At 44.6% G+C, this 21,244-nt stretch overlaps 1 protein-coding gene across 1 annotated transcript in view; it reads right to left on the minus strand.

Moving 5' to 3' along the window:
- Nucleotides 1-21,244, minus strand: part of LOC140414211 (mannosyl-oligosaccharide 1,2-alpha-mannosidase IA-like) — a 187,214-nt gene that overhangs the window by 98,963 nt on the left and 67,007 nt on the right. Inside the window, exons 3-5 of the mRNA XM_072500965.1 lie at nt 18,290-18,405; nt 7,441-7,521; nt 6,425-6,519 (exon numbers count right to left, since the gene is read on the minus strand). Of these exons, the coding sequence (XP_072357066.1) occupies nt 6,425-6,519; nt 7,441-7,521; nt 18,290-18,405 (292 nt within the window). The remainder of the gene's footprint in view (nt 1-6,424; nt 6,520-7,440; nt 7,522-18,289; nt 18,406-21,244) is intronic.

Consider the following 21,244-nt stretch of genomic DNA (forward strand, 5'->3'; position numbering starts at 1 on the left):
AGCATGTGGTTGTCATTGCTGCCTCACAGCAACAGGGACCTGGGTTCAATTCCTGCCTTGGGTGACTGCCTGTGTAGAGTTTGCACATTCTCCCAGTGTCTGCTGTGTGGGTTTCCTCCGATTGCTCCATTTCCTCCCACTGTACAAAGACGTGTAGGTTAGGTGGATCAGCCATGGTAAATTGCCCCCTAGTGTCCAGGGATGTGCAGGTTATGGTATGGAGCGACAGGTATAGTGTTTTGGTGCTGATTCGATGAGCTGAATGGCCTCCGTCTGAACTGTAGGGATTCTATGGTTTCAGCAAAATGAGGCAGACCGTTCACAGCAAACAGTGAAAATTTGTTAATGGGTAAAAAGGTCAATAGGGCCAGTTTAAAAACAAACTTGTTATACCAGAACCAGTTTATATCCCTCAGGGGCAAGAATTCTACTTGCCACAAAAGAAGCACCATGGACAACTAAAGTGATAAGAGGAAACATAAAACTAAAGCTTGTAAAAATGTAATATTACAGCCAAACATCCGGTGACGTCACACACGAGCAGGATGCACAATAGGGGCTCCCGGCAGGGTCTTGTCTTTGATCCCATTTACCCAATTGTTCAGGGAATTGTGTGTCCAAACCCTGTTAGTTGATTTGAAGAACTTTCACCCAACAAGAGGCATGTTGAAAACGTCACGAAGAAGCCCAATGCGAAGAAAGACAAGGTGGGTAGCCCTTCAAAAAGAACCTGAAGGAGGGATGATGGCTGCCGTACCCATTGCACACACTGGTGCTGATGATGGCACAGGAGCTGGAAAAATTTGGCAAGCACATGGATAGGCAGTTCGAGCGACAGGGCAAGGAGGTAAATAAATCATTCAAAGCCAGGAGGCTCTGTGCCCGATTAGAGGACAGCTTGATATTTGAGCCAAGCCCTTCAGAAGCACAATTAGAAAATACTTTAACGTAAATTGCAGTAGAAATCTGGAGCATTCTTTAGCAAAATAGCAATTGATCTGATTATTCAACTTAAAACTGAGATTAAATTGTGTTGTTATCCAAAAGGTATGATACAGGCAAAGCCAGATTAATGGAGTTAGGTCACAGATCAGCCATGATCTCACTGAATGGCAAAACAGGTTTGAGGGGCCAAAAAGCTTACTCCTGTTCTAATGTTATTAAGGAATGCTCAGTCATGCACGATTGCCAAGTCCAAACAGTAATGTTTTGTGTAGGTATGCAAATTTGCATAAAGCAACTTTACAGATTTTGATTATTTATTCTTGAGACACAAATAGTGCAGCAACGTTGCGTCTATTTTCCACCTCGAGTTGCCTGAGAAAATGAGACACCTTGAAGAAATGTTGAAGTAAAAACAATATGCTGGAAAAACTCATGAGGTCTGGCAGCATCTGTGGAGAGTGGAGCAGAATTAACGTTTCAAGTTGAATACGTCATATTTAACTTGAAACGTTAATTCTGCTCCTCTGTCTACTGATGCTGTCAGACCTGCCGAGTTTTTCCAGCACTTGGTTTTTATTTTAGATTTTGCTTCTACTTCAAGAAATGCTGCAGTCCTTGAGATGATGGTGTCTTTATAATGATATTAAGTGGTTTATTCCAAGATTTTGACTCAGTCGCATATGTCCAAAGGCAAATCGTGTACGACTCGAAGGAGTATTTGATAATAGTGTTTCCATAATCCGGTTGCTACTGCTCCCATTAGTGGTGGAAATTGCAAGGTTGGGGGCACTATTAAGTAAGCTTGGTAAATTGTGCATCTTTTATTGTACTTACTGCAGCCACAGTGTGCTGGTGATGAAGGAGATGGCCGGTATCAATTCAATGGCAAAAACATAGATCAAGTAAACTGTTGCTCAAGAATGGTATCAAGCTTCAAGAATATTGTGGTAGCCACATTCATCCAGGTAAGTGCTAAGTTAACCAATAGACTCCTGCCTTCAGCCATGTAGATAACAAATAGCCCTTGAATGGCAAGAAAATGAACTACTTGCTGCAGAGTACTCGAGCTCAAAACTGCACTTCCAGCACGATGTAGCTACAGCTAGTCCAGTCAAACATTTGGTAAATGACCACATCTCCAGGATGTTGATGAGGGAATTGGCAATGGGATGTTTCAAATGGAGGTGGCATGGCCGTTTCCTATTGGAGATGGTCATTGTCCAGCACTTGTAGCACAAATGTTACTTGCCATTTGTCAGCTCAAGCGCAAGTGTTGTTCAGATCCCATTGCAGGCTAACATGGACTGCTTTATACTTAAATGGAGCTGGACACTGTAGAATCACCAGTCAGTCTTATTTCAGTTAATGGTAAAGTCCTGATCTAAAATAGTGATAAAATTAGAAGGAACTTGGAGAAACAGTAGTTAGCAGGGCCAGACAGCACAGATTTCTAAACTGCAGGTTGTGCTTCACTAACCTTATTCCTTGGAGAATTGAGAATGGACAAAAGAAACATGGTTTCGATAGAGTTGGAAAAAAACATTTGATAATATACCACTTAAGAGGCTGGTGAACAATAAATTATATATGCAAATAATGGGAATGTGATTACTCCACGGGTGGTTGAAGGCTAAAAAGCAAAGTGGCAGGATTAAAGTAAATTCTCAGGACAAAGATATGGTGAATGAGAGAAGGTGGAGAAGATCAAGTACAAAGCAGAAAATGTGAAATGATCCACTTTGGTAGGAGGGATGGAAAGGCCAAATATTCTTTATAAGAGTGAAAACCAGTATATGTTAGCGCTCCCGCACCAATGCGGAATTGCACCACATAAAGCCCCCGGCTTTACCTGCAGATACGGACGGAGAATTGCCGAGTCCATGGCCGCACATGCACGCAACTTGCAGAGTTCGCGGCTTACAACATGGCGCCGACCGCATGCGGACCCGGCTTGCCAGATAGTGCCCCCCTGTAACCCCCCCTCAATCAGTCTCCCCCCCCAGACCGTGGCGGAGCACACCCCGGCCAACGGAACAACGCCAATCAGCCTGCCCCCCCCTTGCAGCCGCCATGCAAGGCTGACAAAACCTCAGACCACAAGTGATCCACACCGTCAGGAAGTCGGCCCATCGGGGGAGGGCCTTCAGGTGATGTCCTGAGGCCGACCCAACGGCGTGCGGCATACTCAGTGATGACGCCATTTTGGAGGGGGTGCTGCCCCCGATTTCGGCGTCAAAAGGGATTCTCCGGCCAATCGCCATATGCGATTTTGGCGTAAGGCAACAGAGAATCCAGCCCAAGATATTAGTACAGGTGAAGCAAATGGTTAGGAAGGCAAATGGAATGTCGGCAGTTGGTGCAACAGGAATGGAATAGGGAGATTTTACTGCAGCTGGACAGGGCCTTGGTGAGACCACGGCTAAAGTAGAGCACCGTTTTAGTCTCTTTATTTGAAAAAGGATATAACTGAATTAGAAGCAGTCAGAAGGTTACTGGGATGAATAGCTTTTCTGATGAAGAATGGTTGAACAGGCTGAGCCTAAACCCATTCGAGTTGATAAGGATGAGGGATGAGCTTATTAAAACATAGAAGATCCTGAGGGGACTGGATACCAGGAAGATGTTTCCACTTGTGGGAGAGACCAGAACTATGAGGGCAATATAAAAATAAGAGATCTCCCTCTTAAGGAGATCATCAGAACTTTTTTCTCTGATGGTCATTTGTCTGTAAAATTCTATTCCTCAGAAAAAAATAGAAACTGAGTCACTAAATTTACTCAAAGATGGATAGACAAAGGGAGTCACAGTTTGGACAAGAAAGTAGAGTTGATACTACAATCTGGGGCGAGATTCTCCGACCCCCCTGCTGGGTCGGAGAATCGCCAGGGGCTGGCGTGAATCCCGCCCCTGCCGGTTGCCGAATTCTCCGGCACCGGAGATTCGGCGGGGGCGGGAATCACACCGCGCCGGTTGGCGGGCCCCCGCCCCCCCCGCGATTCTCCGGCCCGAAGTCACGCTGCTAAAATGCCTGTCCCGCTGGCGTAGATTAAACCATCTACCTTACCGGCGGGACAAGGCGGCAGGGGCGGGCTCCGGGGGAGGGGTGCGCGGGGCGATCTGGCCCTGGGGCCCACCGATCCGCGGGCGGGCCTGTGCCGTGGGGGCACTCTTTTCCTTCCGCCTTCACCACGGTCGCCACCATGGCGGAGGCGGAAGAGACTCCCTCCACTGCGCATGCACAGGAATGCCGTGAGCGGCCGCTAACGCTCCCGTGCATGCGCCGCCCGGAGATGTCATTTCCGCGCCAGCTGGCGGGGCACCAAAGGCCTTTTCCGCCAGCTGGCGGGGCGGAAATTCTTCCGGCGCGGGCCTAGCCCCTTAAGGTTGGGGCTCGGCCCCCCCAGATGCGGAGCATTCCGCACCTTTGGAGCAGCGCGATGCCCGACTGATTTGCGCCATTTTGGGTGCCAGTCGGCGGACATCGTGCCGATACCGGAGAATTTCGCCCCAGATCAGACATGATCTTATTGAATGGTGGAGCAGGCTCGAAGGGTCAAATGGCCTACTCCTAATAAATATGATCAATAAAATTACAATCACTGAATCACTAAAGATCACCTTTGGTCATAAACTGAACTGCACCAGCCATATAAATGCTGTGACTGAAAGGGAAGGTCAGAGGCTGGGAATTCTGTGGTGGGCAAGTCACTCCCCAAAGCCTGTCCATCTACAAGACACAAGTCAGAACACAAGTGTGGCTCCCAGAACACTCAATCAAATGCAAGGCCAGCCCACTTGATTGGCACCCAATCAACCACTTTAAATGTTCACTCACTCCATCATGGCAGCAGTGTGTACCATCTACAAGATGCACTGCAACAACTCACCAAGGCTACTTTGACAGCACCTGCCAAATCCACAATCTCTACCACCTAGAAGGATAAACACAGCAGACACTTTGGAACACCACCAGCAAGTTGCCCACTACGTTCCATATCATTCTGACTTGGAACTATATAGTCATTCTTTTGCTGCTGCTGGATCAAAATCCGGGAACTCTCCCCCTAGTGGCTTTATGGATGGTAACTACACCACATGGACTGGAGCGGTTAAAGCAAGCATAAGCAATATATCTTCGTCTTGTCAGCGTTGATCAAATCCCCCAAATTTTTTTTTTTTTTTTTTTTTTTTAAAACTTCAACCTCCTTACAATAAAGGTTAAGAATAAGGCAGTCTTTCTGCAACTACACAGGGCTTTGGTGAGACGCCACCTAGAGCACTGCGAACAATTTTGGTCTCCTTATCTGACAAAGGATATACTTGCTTTAATAAGGCATGTAACAAAGGTTTACTAGATCGATTTATAGGAAGAGAGGACTCTGAGGAGAAGAGTTTTAGTGGAAAGGACACATCGTTTCAGGAGTTTAGGAAGTTGAGAGATGATCTCATTGATATGTATGAATTCGTAGAGGGCGTGGCACGGTGAAAGCCGAAAGGCTGTTTCCTCTGTTTGCAGAGTTTAGAACTAGGGGTCTTGGTCTCAAGAGAAAGGGTCAGTCATTAGAACTGGGATGAATAGAGATTGCTTCACTCAGAGGATTGTGAATCTTTCCAATTCATTACTCCACAGGGTGAAGAATGTAGTCTACGAATATATTCAAGAATGAGGTAATAGATTTTTGGGTTCTAAGGAGCTGAGTGGGAATGTGTGGTGAAATAGCCATGAGCCTATTAAATGGCGGATTAGGCTCGAGGAACTGCATGACCACTTTTTGCTCTTTTTGGAGAAAGTGAGTGGAGTTAGGGACAACATTGTTCAGCAAGGAAGAAAAGGATGATAGTAAATGGAGACTGCTTGGGTCATTGTTCAAGGAAGAACTGGAAAACTCACAGGCTGCCCTAGCAGGTAACAGAGGTAGTGAGAAAATGGATGCCCATGAAATTAAAGTGGTGGTTATCAGATGAGTTGCAGATATGTGGAATGGGGTGGCCAAGGGGAGGTAAAATGGAATTATGATAAAATAAAAAATATAATGGGACAAGAAAAGGTTAAAACAATCTGTTTAATGTGGCAGTTCTGTTCGTGGTCCTTGGGGAGTAGGAAGATATGGGCTATGTGGGGTGGGGTCGATGAGTGTGGAAGTTGTTGGGGAGGAAGATCTCTAGAGGTCATCAGTGATGTTCTGGGACAAAATTATTTGAGGGTCAATAGTGGGATCATGGTCCAGAGGGAAATAGGAGGAAAGAGTTGTGCAGGAATGGCAAGTTGGAATGTGGTGCAATATGCCCTCTCATTCCTATTGCTTGCATAGTAGCAAGTAATGTGGAATCATCAATCATCCACATTAAAAGCTCCTTGTTGTTTTAGTTATTGCCAGAAAAAGGGTTCAGGTGGCTTTTGAGGGTGATGTAATGGTGTTAAGTATTATTCTAATGCAATTCACTTTGAATGTATTATGCTTGAATTAGGACATCTTACCTACGGAGGTTTATCAAGGCCCAGGGGATACCTGTGGGGGTGTTAAATGCCGGTAGTAGTTTCTCTCCCAATTCAATTGCTTTCACCTTGAATAACTGCAACAGAGACAAAACAATAATTGAGACTTCAATAACCAAAAGTAAAAAAACACCCAATCCATCTTTTTGTCGATTTGAAGAGCATTATTCTAAAGATTATACTGACTGGCCCACTCAAATATTTTGTTGCACAATCGCAATCCATAGACAATTGGCCCCCCTCTTCATTTCTGGACAGAGAACAACATATTTACCTATGCTAGTTATTCTTTCAAAGCTTTGCCTATGGGAAGTAAAGGCAAGACGAGGTTTTCTTCCAAGTACATTAGTGATGCTTTGGGTGGGGTTGCAGCCTCTGGATCTTCATTTAGTGATAGAAATGTGCAACTACTGGTGTAAACAGTTGCCACAGAAGAGTGATTCCCCAAATAATCTAGTAATAGAAGAGACTAGAAAAATGGCCATAACGACAAGATGAAATGCAAGAAATTTAAGAGAGCAAGAGGTACTTCTTCAGAGTTGAGGGGTTGTTTAACTCACTTCCATGATTAGTGGTTGAGGCAGAAACTATTTGAGATTGATAGGTGAATTTAAAAAAGAGGATGAAAGGATTATGGAAAGAAAGCACATATGATTAGAATTATTTGAGGATAAACCGTGACATGAACGTTTTGGGCAGAATGTTCTTATTTCACTCAGTAATGTTATATATTTCTAAGCAGATGACAGATGTAATTAACTGGTTCCTGACCAGTATTACTGGGTTGTTACCCTGTCATTAACAGGCTAAACCATTAACTTGTGCCAATTTCATAAATTTTCACATTTTGTTCTCACATAATTCTACAGTAAACATTGTTAATGTAATCATTTGAGAACAGAGTTCAACAACAAAATTAAATTTACTAATATTTCAATCACTGATTGAATCCTCTGAAGAAACTGCACGCAGAGCCAAGTAAACATGTTGTGCCTCACCTCATCACCAGTCAAGTAATATGCTGATAGCAGCCCACCAACAAAACGGATGGTCACTTCAAAGACAGACACTTCCCCATTCTGAAAGTGAAAAAAAGGACAACATTTATAGCATTATAACGTTTACAGCAGATCACAAATTCAACCTACATACCCTATCTGGATGACAAAGAATCACCCAGGCTCAAAGTTAGCTCCGTTCTCTCTCCCTAGACGTTGTCAGACCTGCTGAGATTCTCCAGCATTTTCTCTTTTTGTTTCAGATTCCAGCATCTGCAGTAATTTGCTTGTAATTTAACTTCTCTAATAACTTCTTCAACAAAGTCACAAAAAGATTACATTTTATAGTGAATGGCAAAGCATCAAGTATTATTTATAACCAGGTTTATCCTCTGATACAATATATGGGATGGAGATTTGCAGATAAGATTTAGATTTGTCACGTGTACCAGAGTTCGAATCCGGCCCCAGGTCACTGTCCATGTGGAGTTTGCACATTCTCCCTGTGACTGCGTGGGTCTCATCCCCACAATCCAAAGATGCGCAGGGTAGGTGGATTGGCCATGTTAAATTGCCCCTTATTTGGAAAAAAAATTGAGTACTGTAATTGTCACGTGTACAGAGGTACAGTGAAAAGTATTCTTCTGCGTACAGTCCAGGCAGATTGTTCCATGCATGGAAAAAAAATAGGACAAATTATAAATACACAGTGTAAGTAGACACAGATATCAGGTGAGGCATACTGAGTATAGTGCTACAACAATAGAGAAGATACACAGAGGTCAGTTCAGTCATAAGAGGGTCATTCAGGAGTCTGATGACAGCGGGGAAGAAGTGGTTTTTGAATCTGTGCGTGTTCTCAGACTTTTGCATCTTCTGCCCGATGGAAGAGGCAATAACCCAGGTGGGAGGGGTCTTTGATTATGCTGCCCGCTTTCCCAAGGCAGCGGGAGGTGTAGACAGAGTCAATGGATGGGAGGTGGGTTTGTGTGATGGACTGGGCTGTGTTCACGCCTCTAGTTGATTACTGTCTTGGGGCGAGCAGTTGCCATACCAAGCTATGATGCAGCCAGATAGGATGCTTTCTATGGTGCATCTGTAAAACTTGATAGGAATCAATGTGATAGCACATTGCATGTCAGTCTAAAATTGATATTTTTATGAACTGCCAGCACCAGGCAAAAAAGATATTGGGCCATCTGCTAAGCTAAAAGTGGCTTGAAGTTGGAGGGGAATGTGCAGGATGGCAGCAACGAGACTCTACTCCTTCTGGATCCACATGGTCTTATCACACTCAATACTGACCAATTTCAGTTCTCCTCCTCCCCGAGAGCTGTCAGTAAAGCAGAGGTCAGCAGCCACTGCATTAATCTGCAAGCATAACCAGGGGAGGTGGCAGCTGTGGCTAGTAATGCACCCACAAACGGCTCAGGATCACTGAGGGGCCCTCGCCAGAGATGAGTGATGTACTACTGTCCAAGAGTGTGGTGGAGGCAGATTCAACTAAGACGATCAAGAGAAATCTGACAAGGAAGAATGAGCAAGGTTTTGGAGAGAAGGTGGAGGCATGGCAATAGATAAATTGTTCCTTCAGAGGCCTGGCGCAGACATGACGGGCCAAATAGCATCCTTTTGTGCCTTAGCAATTCTGACAGACAATTAAAACAGTTATTAGGCCCATCATTTCTATATTTTAGAGTTGGTCATTTACCCTGAAATTGGACCAATTTGTAGAAGCCCATTTCTACTCCTGTCAACGTAGGAACTGAATTCCTATTAGGTTACAAACATTCTGTTAAATAAGTTGATGTTTTCTGGTCACTGGCTTTTTTCCCCTCAAACCTATCATGTATTCTGTGCACACTCAAAAGTAAGATTTACTGGGGTACAATAAATTACTAGATGTGCAAATTGTCAATCTGAAAGCACCTGCAATAATCCACTTCATCTACTTTAACAGCCTCTTTAACTACATAAATGACAGAGTAAATTCAGCAATAAATTAGACAATTTCTTTGCAAAATGGAAGAGTAATGTTGAAAAATTAAAACAAGACTTACTGATGCAACAGCTACATTTTGGAATGCACAATGTGAGTGAAAGCATACAGGATTCCAACCTACATCATGCAAGGATATGTTGCAGACACCAAAGATGAAAGTCACTGAAATGAAAGCAAAATATTGCGGAATGTGGAAGTCTGAAATAAAATGCTAGAAAACGCAGGTCTTGCAAAGTTTGTGCAACAAGAAACAGAGTTAACGTTGAATCCATATGACTTCTTCAAAAGAGTTTTAGCATTTTCTGTTTTTATTATGGAAGTGGAGCCTTTTTTTTTCCTGATGGATGCAAGTTGTTCAGCTTCGCTGCCTACAGCAGTGTGCTGAGGATACAGGCCTTGTAGGTCACATCTTGGTCCTGCAGGTCAGTTTGTTGTTTGTCCATTTGGTTAGTCAGCTAAAGTCAGTGGTGGCTTTGGAGCTCAAGAGGTCGGTTATCTTTCATTGTAGATCCATGGTAGCATTCTCAGCATCACATCGGAAGACAAAGGCACCAACAAAGCAGTCCTTTCTAGGGCAAACATGCCATGCATGCTAGCATTAATCAAGCAAAGGTGGCTTCAGTATCACAGGAATGTGCACTGAATGGAAGATGGCCATATCCCCAATGAGATGCTATACATGGAGGTAAGACAATGCCAAGAGACCAAAAGGATGTCCAAAGGTCCGATGCAAGGATACGGAAAAAAAGACATGAAAGTCCTTAACATCAATCACAAGTGGAAAAATCTAGCTCAGGAATTTGCTACCACGGCAATACATGGTTTCAGAAGCTCCGAAGCATGTGCTTGCCCTGCAAACAAGACATCAGCAAAGATCCTCTTGCATCACCAAGGGCCAACTTTATCAAAAGCACTTGTGACCTTGCCTTTCCAGAATTGGCTTGCCCACCCATCAAAAGAAGTGATGATCTCATCTGACCTCACCAAAGTTCTGATGCTGAAATTCCATCATCTTTCACAGATGGAAAGGTGTCTATTAATTATTCAAGGACAACTCACCAGTAATCAGAGGGTATAGAGGGGTGGGAGGACACTGCCTTGACACCGAGCACTCTTTCCACATAACCAGACATACTGGAGAGACATTCAGAGAAATATCCGACTTCATGAAATTGTCAATGAGCTAAACTATTGGGATGACTGAATAACTGCTGGCAGCGATTTACATAGAAAACTATTTATGCCAATCAAAGTGACCAACATCAAAAATATCTGCAGATTTAACCTGATCTGATTCTGCAACCTGTTGGAGTTGCAGAACAAGCAAAAACAATAAAGGTTATTGCAAATTGGTAGAACAGATTGTAGCCACGTAAAATGGCTGCTTCCCGATTAATTTGGCCAAAACCCGATTTAAAATGGCTAACCGGAAAGGCTGCTGGGAAAAGCAGGTAACAAGACACAATCGGACAGCTGCAGACAGAATAGCATATTCGGCTCTGGGGAAGTTGGCCTAGATCGATACTCAGGGCTATTAACAGCCCATCCACCCAGACATCTGCAGTTTAATCGGCTATCCCCGGGAACAATTGCAACATATTAGCAATTGAATACCGGGCCAGACCTGTCGGCGCCTGCAGTGGCCGAAACAAAGGCAGGTGAACAACCACCCCCCGATTGGGGAAATCGCCTCGCAATTGGACGTATCGAACCCAGTGATTGGGAACAAGGCCAATCACTTGGGACTCAGGGTCAAGGGCCGCCCCGGGTGGCGGGAAGTCCCTGGGCCCTATAAAGTGAGGGGCCAAGTTCAGATCGCGCTCTCTCCTTTCTTCGCCTGCTCGAGACCTCCGCAAGAACAGCAACCGGCAACCGTAAGTTTGAATCCAGCGATCGCTATCCGATAAAGACTCCTAGCCATCGACCTGTAGCAGCCTTTTGAATCCCGCGGGCCAGATCCGATTGGATAAGCCATTCATTTCCCTGACCTGGTGGGCTCTTCCTAAAGTTAAGTATTGGCCAGTAGTGATAGGTTTATTATATAGATAGTAGGATTATTGTGTAAACATTGCTTGTTGTATATAATAAATGACCGTTGATTTCAATCTTACTAAGCGGTGTGCTGACTTATTAATCATAACTTGAACTTGAACCACGTGGCGGTATCAGAAAGATACCTGGCGACTCGTGAGCAAAGGTGACGTAATCAGAGCTAATAAACTAAGGCTAAAAAGAGCAACATAATTGGCGACTCCGCCGGGACCCGACATAGAAGTGGAAAACCACTCCGGAAGAACCCCAACAATTTGAATTAGAATCCAATCGGAAACAAAAACAAAAAAAACCCCACAAGTGTTCAAGCGGTTCTGGTTAATAATTCACAATTCGGAAGTGTGTGTATGCATGCGTAACTAACAGGGTTATAAGGTAAAACTGATAGATTTTGTTGCGTCAAAACTGTCGGAAGTCTGTATTTTCGGAAATTAGCGCAAGCCGTACCCGCATCTACGACACCACCTTAGCCCCCGGTTCCAAATTTGAAAGTAACGAGCAGGTAAGAGAGATAGCCATGCAGGCAATACAGCGTCTCATGAACCCCAAAGAATTTGCGGTCGCATCGATCAGCAGTGTTAGAGTGGGACAGTGTCCCATTTGGGAAGTGGAAATTCGCACATTTCTGCAGGGCAAAGGATGGCCCATGTGGAATGATTTCTGCAATAATGACGATTCAGGTCCCGGAAGCATAGGTTCTACCACCAAGTATGCCCTGAGTGAGGTCCATAAAAAGAGCTTAGCAAAAGCGCGCAAGCCGATGGCAATTGTGTCCTGTCTGGCACAATTGCGAGGCACAGAGGAGGTTGTCAGGATGCTCCGCAAAGAAATAGAAGGCATACATCGTATGAGTAAAATCGATGTATGCGAGGTTGAGAAAGAGAACTTGGAATTAAAAAGGAAATTAGCAGCAAAGGACGAAGAGGTGGCTGATGCCAAACGAGGTCACCAGTCTTGTCTGGCGCATTTGAGTAGTTTCCAGTCCCAGTATGAAAAGGCTTATCAGGACACGCAGCGTGCAGTCCTGGTAAAGAAAGAAACAGAAAGCAGGTAGAGACGCTCCAGAAACAATGCAGTGATCTCAAGGCAGCCTTGAGAGCGCTCCACGTTGCAACAATGGAACAAAGGCAGAGTACCTTGGACCATGCAAAGTGCAGAAAGCAAATTGCAGACCTGCAAGCAATGCTTTCTGTCCAAAAGGGATTCCAAGACACCTTTGGGGAAGGTTTAGACCAGGAAGACGGCCCTGATTGGGAAGAACTGCAAGAGACAGCGCAGAGATATGTTCAGGGAGCATGTGCGCAGGGAAAACCCCAAAGGAGGAGAGCACCCCCACCCCCCACACAGCAGATAATACAGGCTCCCATGAACCCTGTAACAACCCACCGCACCGCCACAGCAGACAAGGCAGAAGTCTTATATTCCACCCCCCTCACAGTGACCCAATTACGGGACGCGTGTGCGAAAATCACACCGTTCCTCACCGCTTCAGACCCACACCATTTCTTTGCCACCGTCAAACACCAGGCGACCATGTACGGCCTGGATGAAAAGGAGCAGGTAAAGCTCACGGTCCTCAGCTTAGACCCATCGGTCGCAGCAGCCCTTCCCGACCCACAGAATGTAGGAGGAGGCACCCTTGCAGAAATGCATACCGCGATCCTGGATGCGATCGGGTACAAACGGGGCGACCCCATAGATGGTCTAAATAAATGTAGACAGAAAAAGTCTGAACACCCCACAGCATTCGCAGGACGCTTGTGGATTCACTTTGAAGCCGTTTTCGGCAACGTAGACCACATTTGCCACATTTGTCCGCAGACAATATGGCCAAATGGACCCGCACCCTTATCTCCCATGCCATGGAAGCAGGACAGAATGCCTGCAGTAATTATGACCCCTCGGAGGAGGCTCATAATGAGAAGTGGGTGGTCAAAAGATTGTCCCGCGTTTGGGAACAAGTGGCTCACGGTAAACCAGCAGCTAGAACCCCCGAGGAAAACCAAGCTGCCGCAGACGTGCAGGCAGTAAGAACCACTCTCCACAACCCCGCCTGGGTAAACGAGGGAAAGAGCAGCCCCCCAGCAAAACCGCAAGAATGCTACAACTGCGGACAGTTGGGACATTTTGCCAAAGAATGCAAGGCCCCTAAAAAACCACAGAGAGCCCAACAGACTCTCAATAAGAAAAAGGCAGAGCCCATACATAGCGTTAGCGCCCAGTCCGATCAGACAGACTTGACCGGAACGGACTGACTGTGTACAGGCTCCCCCAGCTGGGTCTGCGATACCCTTTGGGATAGGTCAGGACGACCCATAGTCACAGCAAAGGTTAGGGGACAGCTGATCGAGCTTCTCTGGGACACAGGAGGGACCCGCACAACCTTAAATTCCTCCACCCTTGGTAAGGACATGTGGCCCACCACAGCCACTATCACCCTCAGCGGCTTCACAGGCCACTCACAACAGGGACATATCACGACCCATCCAGATCGGAACTATTAATACGAAAACACCCCGTAGTGTTAGTCGACCTGCCCCCAACAGCAGAGCACATTTTAGGGATCGACTTTATGAACTCTCACCACCTCTCTTTCGATCCAGTCAACCAGTGCGTCTGGAAGATGGCGAAATCCGCTAGAGCCCCCGCAACACTCAATATAGGGGATTACATGAACAAAATTAGCGGAGTAGGCGAGTTTTGGTTCAACCCCACCACACTCAGCACGGACCGACAGGTTAGGGCAGTCCTGCAAAAGAACAGGGCAGCATTTACAACCCACAAACACGGCTGTGGACGGATGACCGGTTCCGTACAGATAACCAGACCGAACCCAAGACCCCAAAAACAGTACGGATTTCCCCTAGAAGCAGAGGGAGAAATCCTAAAGGTCATAGAAAGCTTATTAGAGCAGGGCATCCTAAGATCGGTAGCCTCAACTAATAATGCCCCGATTTGGCCAGTAAGGAAACCCGACGGATCATGGCGCTTGACCATTGATTATCGGGAACTCAATAAAGTCACCCCCGCAGCAGCCCCCACCGTTGCAACAAGTCCCGAGACCATGCTCAAACAGGGACTCCATGCCCGATATACAATCAGTCACTTGCCTTTCAAACTGGCAAATGCAAAATGTTTTGAACTGGACTCATCACATCTTTAAATAATTTTTTTATTTGCAAACTCAGTTGCCTGCGACACTACATATCTGCATTTATTGTTCCCCTCAACTTGCCCTGAGACGGTGATGGTAAGTCACCTTCAACTGCTGCCATCCGTGTGGTGATGGTGCCCACGTGATGTCAGGTAGGGAATTCCATGATATTGACATAAGGACAATGAAGGAAAAATGTGATTATATGCGGTTGGCTCGTGACTGAGGGGGACTTGGTGGTAATGGTGCCCGAATAATATTGCTGCTCTTGTCCTTCTTGAGGGTAGGCTGTCATAGGGATTGGGTCTTCTGTTCAAGAAAATAGTTTATGTATGCATTCTATAGATGACAAATACTGCAGCCCAGTGCAATAGTAGTGGATAAAGTCTTGAATTGTTGGAGATTGAACAAACTTCGGTCATGGATGATGGTCATCATCAGATTGTGTAGCTGCAACTGCACACAAAGTTAGGAAAATAACGAGTATCCATCTTTGGTGGAGAGGTATCGCATGAGTCAGGACGTGACCCACTCATCACAAAGTACCCAGATTCTGCTATGGACTTGTAGTCAAGTGTTGATATGACTCGTCCAGTTAAACGTCTGGTTAACACTGACCTCCCACAGATGCTGATGAGGTGAGATTTGACAACAGCAGTCAGAATTCTATTGACTCGCTGGGGGTCTTGCCCACTGGTCAGGTAACTGGCAGGGAGCCCCTATCAATTCCATGAGGGAGGCCCAATGGAATCAAGTGCTTTTCAGGCACTTAACCACCATTGGGCTTTCCCTGCAATTGACGCCCCTGGTGGAAATCTCACGCGGTCAGAGACCTGTAGCTGCTCACTAGCATAAGTGCCAGCGACAGCAGTGGCAGCCAGCAGTAGTGCATCTATCAGAGACCCAGGCTCATCATGGGACTCCAGATCAAACGGTGTAAGACTGTGCGGAAAGGGTGATTGCACAAATAGGGATATGGTATTTAAAACAAAATCTTTATTATTAATACAATATTAAACTCTTTATCAACACCTGAAAATAGCTTAAAATGACCCATTAAACAATACTACTCAATACATGCCCTTAATGACTATCGCTATTCCCAATTAAACAAGAAAAACATACAGCTCTCAATCCATCCCAATGGCACAGAGTAATACTTATATTCCAGAACAGATTTGGCTCCTGTTAGAACCCCTGCACACATTGCTTTGGCTGATGTCTTCAAAAAGCTATTTCAACTGGTATGTTTCAGCTTTCCGCTTGTCCTCAGACAAGTCTGTTCTACTTTAAATCCTATTACTTTTTGTTAAACTATCATACATTGAGAGCAAAATACCTTACTTGTGGTCTAAAGGGTAGTCAGATTAACAAACAACTCAAAAAGCTTTCTCAAAATATCTGAATACTGTAGCTCCATCCAGTAATGACATCATCTCATCAAGCTGTGAAAAAAATTAACTCTCCAGACTGAAAACACACTACGCTGATCAATTTCACCTTTGACTCCCAAAAGCTTTCTGGTCTTGCAAAACAAGGTTTATAAAAGCAGGAATACCGCAGTCAAACACACTCTAACCCTAGCCTTTTAACCTTTAAATTGCCAAATATGTATAATCCAATGTTTCTAAAACCCTGTATTTGTCACAAAAGGCAAGAACAGGTGGGTGGCTTCCAGTGCTATCCCCACCTTCTTAATTCTGTGTCCCTCAAACAGGCAGAGTGCCTGACTATGAGAGACCCCTCCAAGAGGTTGCTGGTAAACCTGCCAGATTTGTTGAGGGTGCTGGGAAACCATAAACCATACGGTCCCCACTTATTCCCTGAACTATCAACTTGCGATGGGCTCAAGTCAATGGCTCATTTTTCTTCCTGACATCCTACCGCCCGCCAGCCGAGAATCCAGTGTCAGCCCCTTCCACTCTCTGACTCAAGCAGGGGAGGTTTTGCCACTCTTGGGAGACTAATACAGGACTAATGCCTCTCCCATGATTAAGTAGGCCGGGCCTCCATCTTTGCCACAACATTGGGGGACATCAAATCCAGCTGTGTATCACTCAATGTCAGGGAGGTGGTTTGCTCTTCCCTTGTAGGGTGGCATTATCACTGTGCTAGCGCGACAGATTAAAAATAGATAAAACAGCTCAAAACAGAACATCCACAAAGCATTATGGTCAACAACACTGCACAACCACCAAAATGTATCGCCTCATTGCTTAGCACATCCCTCACTTCTTGATCACAATTAAGCCAGGAGACAAATGTTGGTTCATTGCTGAATGGAGAAGGGAATCTGCTGTACCTGGCATACGTAAAATTAACTCCAAGCTCCTACACTGGGAAAGCTACATGCTAAACATCAAAAGCAGAAGGGTATGAAAAGTGCTAATTGATGACATGATCAATATCTAGTACATCAAAGCAATACCTTGCAGTTCTATCATATACGAGCAATAGGGCTGGTTTAGCTCACTGGGCTAAATCGCTGGCTTTGAAAGCAGACCAAGGCAGGCCAACAGCACGGTTCACTTCCCGTACCAGCCTCCCCGAACAGGCGCCGGAATGTGGCGACTAGGGGCTTTTCACAGTAACTTCATTGAAGCCTACTCGTGACAAAATTAGCGATTTTCATTTCATTTTCATAGGTGTGGTTGATAAGAAGGCAGCACTTTGAACATCACCACCTGTAACCATGTGTGTGCAAGACATTAGGCTGATGCATTTGCTTGTACCTTTAGCTTAAAAAGTGCCAGTCACCAGTAAATATCATAAATTCACTCCATGTTATATTACAAAGCAATTAAGTTCACAGGTCACATTAGCCGTCTGAATAACGCAGTTATTCTGGCACAAAAGGAAGCTGTAGTACTGAAGACCTGTGCATCAGACCAAGTTGCTTTTCTGGTCAAGCTATCTCAAGTACAGTCTAATTTAGCTAGGACCAAGATTGCCTTGATGATAAAGGTTAAGATTGGGACTATTTACTGATTATCCCACAACGTTCAGATCCATTCACAGCTCCTCTGACAAGGAATTTGACCATACCGGTCATCCAGCTATTGGAGTTCATCACTGTCTGGAAGCTGAGCTGGTTAACAATACCTACACAATGGCTACAACAGGACAGAAAATGGGAACTTAGCACAAGTGGCTCATCGCCAAATCACTCAAAGCCTCGCCACATTTACAAGGATCAAATCAGGCACGTAATGGAATATTGACCTGTAATATTCAAGTAGCTGATCATCCAGGCCACCGGAGTTTGCTTGATCAATGCCTCTGCTACTAGATTCATTATCGTCCCCGGTGCATACTGTTCACACTTTCTAAAATTGTAAAACTCTATACACATTTATTGCACTTCCCTTATCAATATATTGTTTTCTCCTTAAAGAATTTGATTACAATTTTCCAAACATGAGATTTAACATCAATTAACCCATGCTTTCAAGATGAGCATTTTTTCCTGCATTATAGACTATATCCACGACTGATGTCAGGCTCACTCATCTTTTGTCATCTCCCTAATTCCATCATCAATTTTAGCACAAGGGTTAAACATTGGCAATCCATTGACACCATTTCTACATCTGAATAAATCCCACTGAATGACAGCTAGAGTTTTCTCTCAGCAAACTCACCACACTGAAGTCCAGGTTGCTTTCCACCCATTCTCTGGCCTCTCTAAACTCTTCCTGAAGACCCATGATGTAGAGTGTGTCCAAAGAGTCCACAATTGTAGCTCCCAGAAGCCCGCCTGTAGTAAGACAATAATAGGGTTTCATCAACCACTAACACTTTAATAATTGTTATAGCATAATTTTTCATCTCCATATTAGCTTTACTTTGTCATTAAATCAAAAACAAATAACAGGAATTGAAAACAATAATAATAATTGTCACAAGTAGGCTTACATTCACACTGCAATGAAGGTACTGTGAAAAGCTCCTAGTCGCCACACTCCGGCATCTGTTCGGATACACGGAGGGAGAATTCAGAATGTCTAATTCACCTAACAAGCACGTCTTTCGGGACTTGTGGTAGGAAACTGAAGCACCAGGAAGAAACCCACATAGACACGGGGAGAATATGCAGACCGCACAGACAGTGACTCAAGCCGGAAATCAAACCTGGGACCGTGTTGCCGAATAAATAATTCTTCGGAAAGAACACAAAATATACAATGAAGTAGTAAATTGAACTTTGACACTCAGGGGAAAAGGAAAGCAACTGTAGAAAAGGACTGTTTCTTATCAGGGAAGAGACAGAAGTGTCCAGTGCACCTTATATAAAAAAAGACAACGGCATAGGGCCAAATGGCCAAAGAATTGAAGGTCTAGAAACAAGATTGAAAATAAAGACAAACATAATGTATCCAAAATCTTAAAGCTTGAAGGTATTTTGAAATAAAACTACTCTGTGCTGTATGATGCTATGAAGGCAAAGTTCCTTTTCAAGCTCGTAAAAAGCAACTGGTCACTTAATTGTAACTTTCACATTAGGACAATGTTGCAAGCTGTGAGCAGCTTCTGTGGAGAGAGAAAGAAAGTTATGTTTCAGCTGGATGGCCTATCATCAGAAGTGAACAAAGTCTTAAACAAGTATAGTAGTAACGAAAGGAAGAGGAAAGAACAAAGATAAAGGTCTATGATACAGTAGAAGGCAGGAAAGTCCAAATGAGAAAGATGACGATGCATGGCAAAAGGGTGTGATAATAGAAGGAAAGAAACAAAAGATGAGTTAGAATAGGTAGAATTGGCAATAACAGGTTCATTACCAATAGCTGCTGTCTGAAGAAAATAGGAGCAGTAGTTATGACCTAACAATTGTCGAAGTCCAGAAGGCTGTAAAGTGCCTAATCGAAAGAGGTAGCTATTTCTTGAGGTTCCAATTCCAGAAAAACCCAATCCACCCCAGTCTTCACGTTCAATCGAGCATCCTGTGCCATTACCCAACATACCTCCCCCTCCCCTTTCAGAATACCATAGAAACTGTTCTCTCCTCGACACCCTGCTCCACTTGTCAATCATCTCCAATCAATCCAAAAGGGGCACCATGGTGGCACAGTGGTTAGTACTGCTGCTTCACAGCGCCAGAGACCTGGGTCCGATTCCGACCTTGGGTGACTGTGGGTTTCCTCTGGGTGCTCCGGTTTCCTCCCACAGCCCAAGGGCAGCCCAAAGGTGTGCAGGTTAGGTGGATTGGCTATGCTAAATTGCCACTAGGTAGAGTTACAGGGATAAGGTGGGGGTCTGGGCTTAGGTAGGGTGCTCTTTGAGAGGGCCGGTACAGGCTTGATGGGTCGAATGGCCTCCTTCTGCAGTGTTGGGATTCTAGGAATCCATTTCCATGGCAACCTCCAAAGCAAGCGCAGAAGATGCAAACAAGTGCCTTTTTACCTCCTCCCTTGCCACCATCCAGGGCTCCAAATACCCTTTCCAGGTGAAAATGCAATTCATTTGTATTTCTTTCAGTTTAGTATACTGCATCCCCACTCAATCTCCTCTACACCAGGGAGACAAAACAGAGATTGGGTAATTGCATTAGAGCACACCTGCGTTCAGTCTGCAAGGGCGATTCTGAGCTTCTGGTCACATCATTTTAATTCTATACCACATACCCACTTTAACAATTTCTGTGCCTATAACATTTCTTTTGAAGCTAATGGAAGCTCAAACCCTGTATTAGGTACAGCCTTCTGGGCTCAACATTCAAGTTCAACAGTTTCAAATCAGAACCATCATTTTTTTTTTTTTTTTTTACAGACACGAGCTGCTGATAGCAATTCAGCTATGGCATATACATCTCTGCCAGACCCATCCCTTTACTAACCCTTTTTTTCCCATTGTTATTTTCTCCCCACTTTCCTCGCTTCAGTACTTAAAATTTGTTACATCATTAACTTTTTTCACTTCTGGTGAAAGGTCATCAACCCAAATTGTCGCTCCACAGATGCAGACTTTATTGCAGTACTTTTCGGTTTTACTTCAGATTTCCTGCATATGCATTATTCTGTCACAATACCTTACAGTTTATTCAGGCTAAATACTTTTGGATGGCTCAAATTTCTCTATTACCCCATAATTTTTTACCTGTCAGCATATTGCAGCTGGTATCATTCAATTCAGTAAACGGGAAAACACAGAAACCTCAAGGCACAAGTAAACCATTAACCTTATTTCCCTATGATTAGAGCTCAGGGTGCACTTATTCCCCAGGTTCAAATCACAGCAAATAGAATCCCAAACACAAATTATGCCATGTGTCTGCCCTCTTCACAGTGCTTCTAGATTCCTATAACTTTCCTCAGAAGTGGGTGGAATCAGTCATTCAAATGAAGGTGTCAGAGACATTCTTGGTCCCCTCATTTTTCTGTACCTTCAGCAAGCAAGGTTATTTTTTAAGTTGTCCCAGAAGCAATAAACCCAATTCCCTTCAACCTTCTGTGTAAGTCCATCCTCTTTACACTTGGGCACATGCCAAGGTTACTTTCTGACTCCTTTTTATAGCAGTCAAAAAGTCCCAATAATTGTAGCTGACTCTTCTCTCCCAATCCAAGCACTAAGACCTGCTCAAGGGTGGCTCTGTGCTTGGG

The sequence above is a fragment of the Scyliorhinus torazame genome, chromosome 1 (assembly GCF_047496885.1).
Source record: "Scyliorhinus torazame isolate Kashiwa2021f chromosome 1, sScyTor2.1, whole genome shotgun sequence".
Taxonomy (NCBI): domain Eukaryota; kingdom Metazoa; phylum Chordata; class Chondrichthyes; order Carcharhiniformes; family Scyliorhinidae; genus Scyliorhinus; species Scyliorhinus torazame.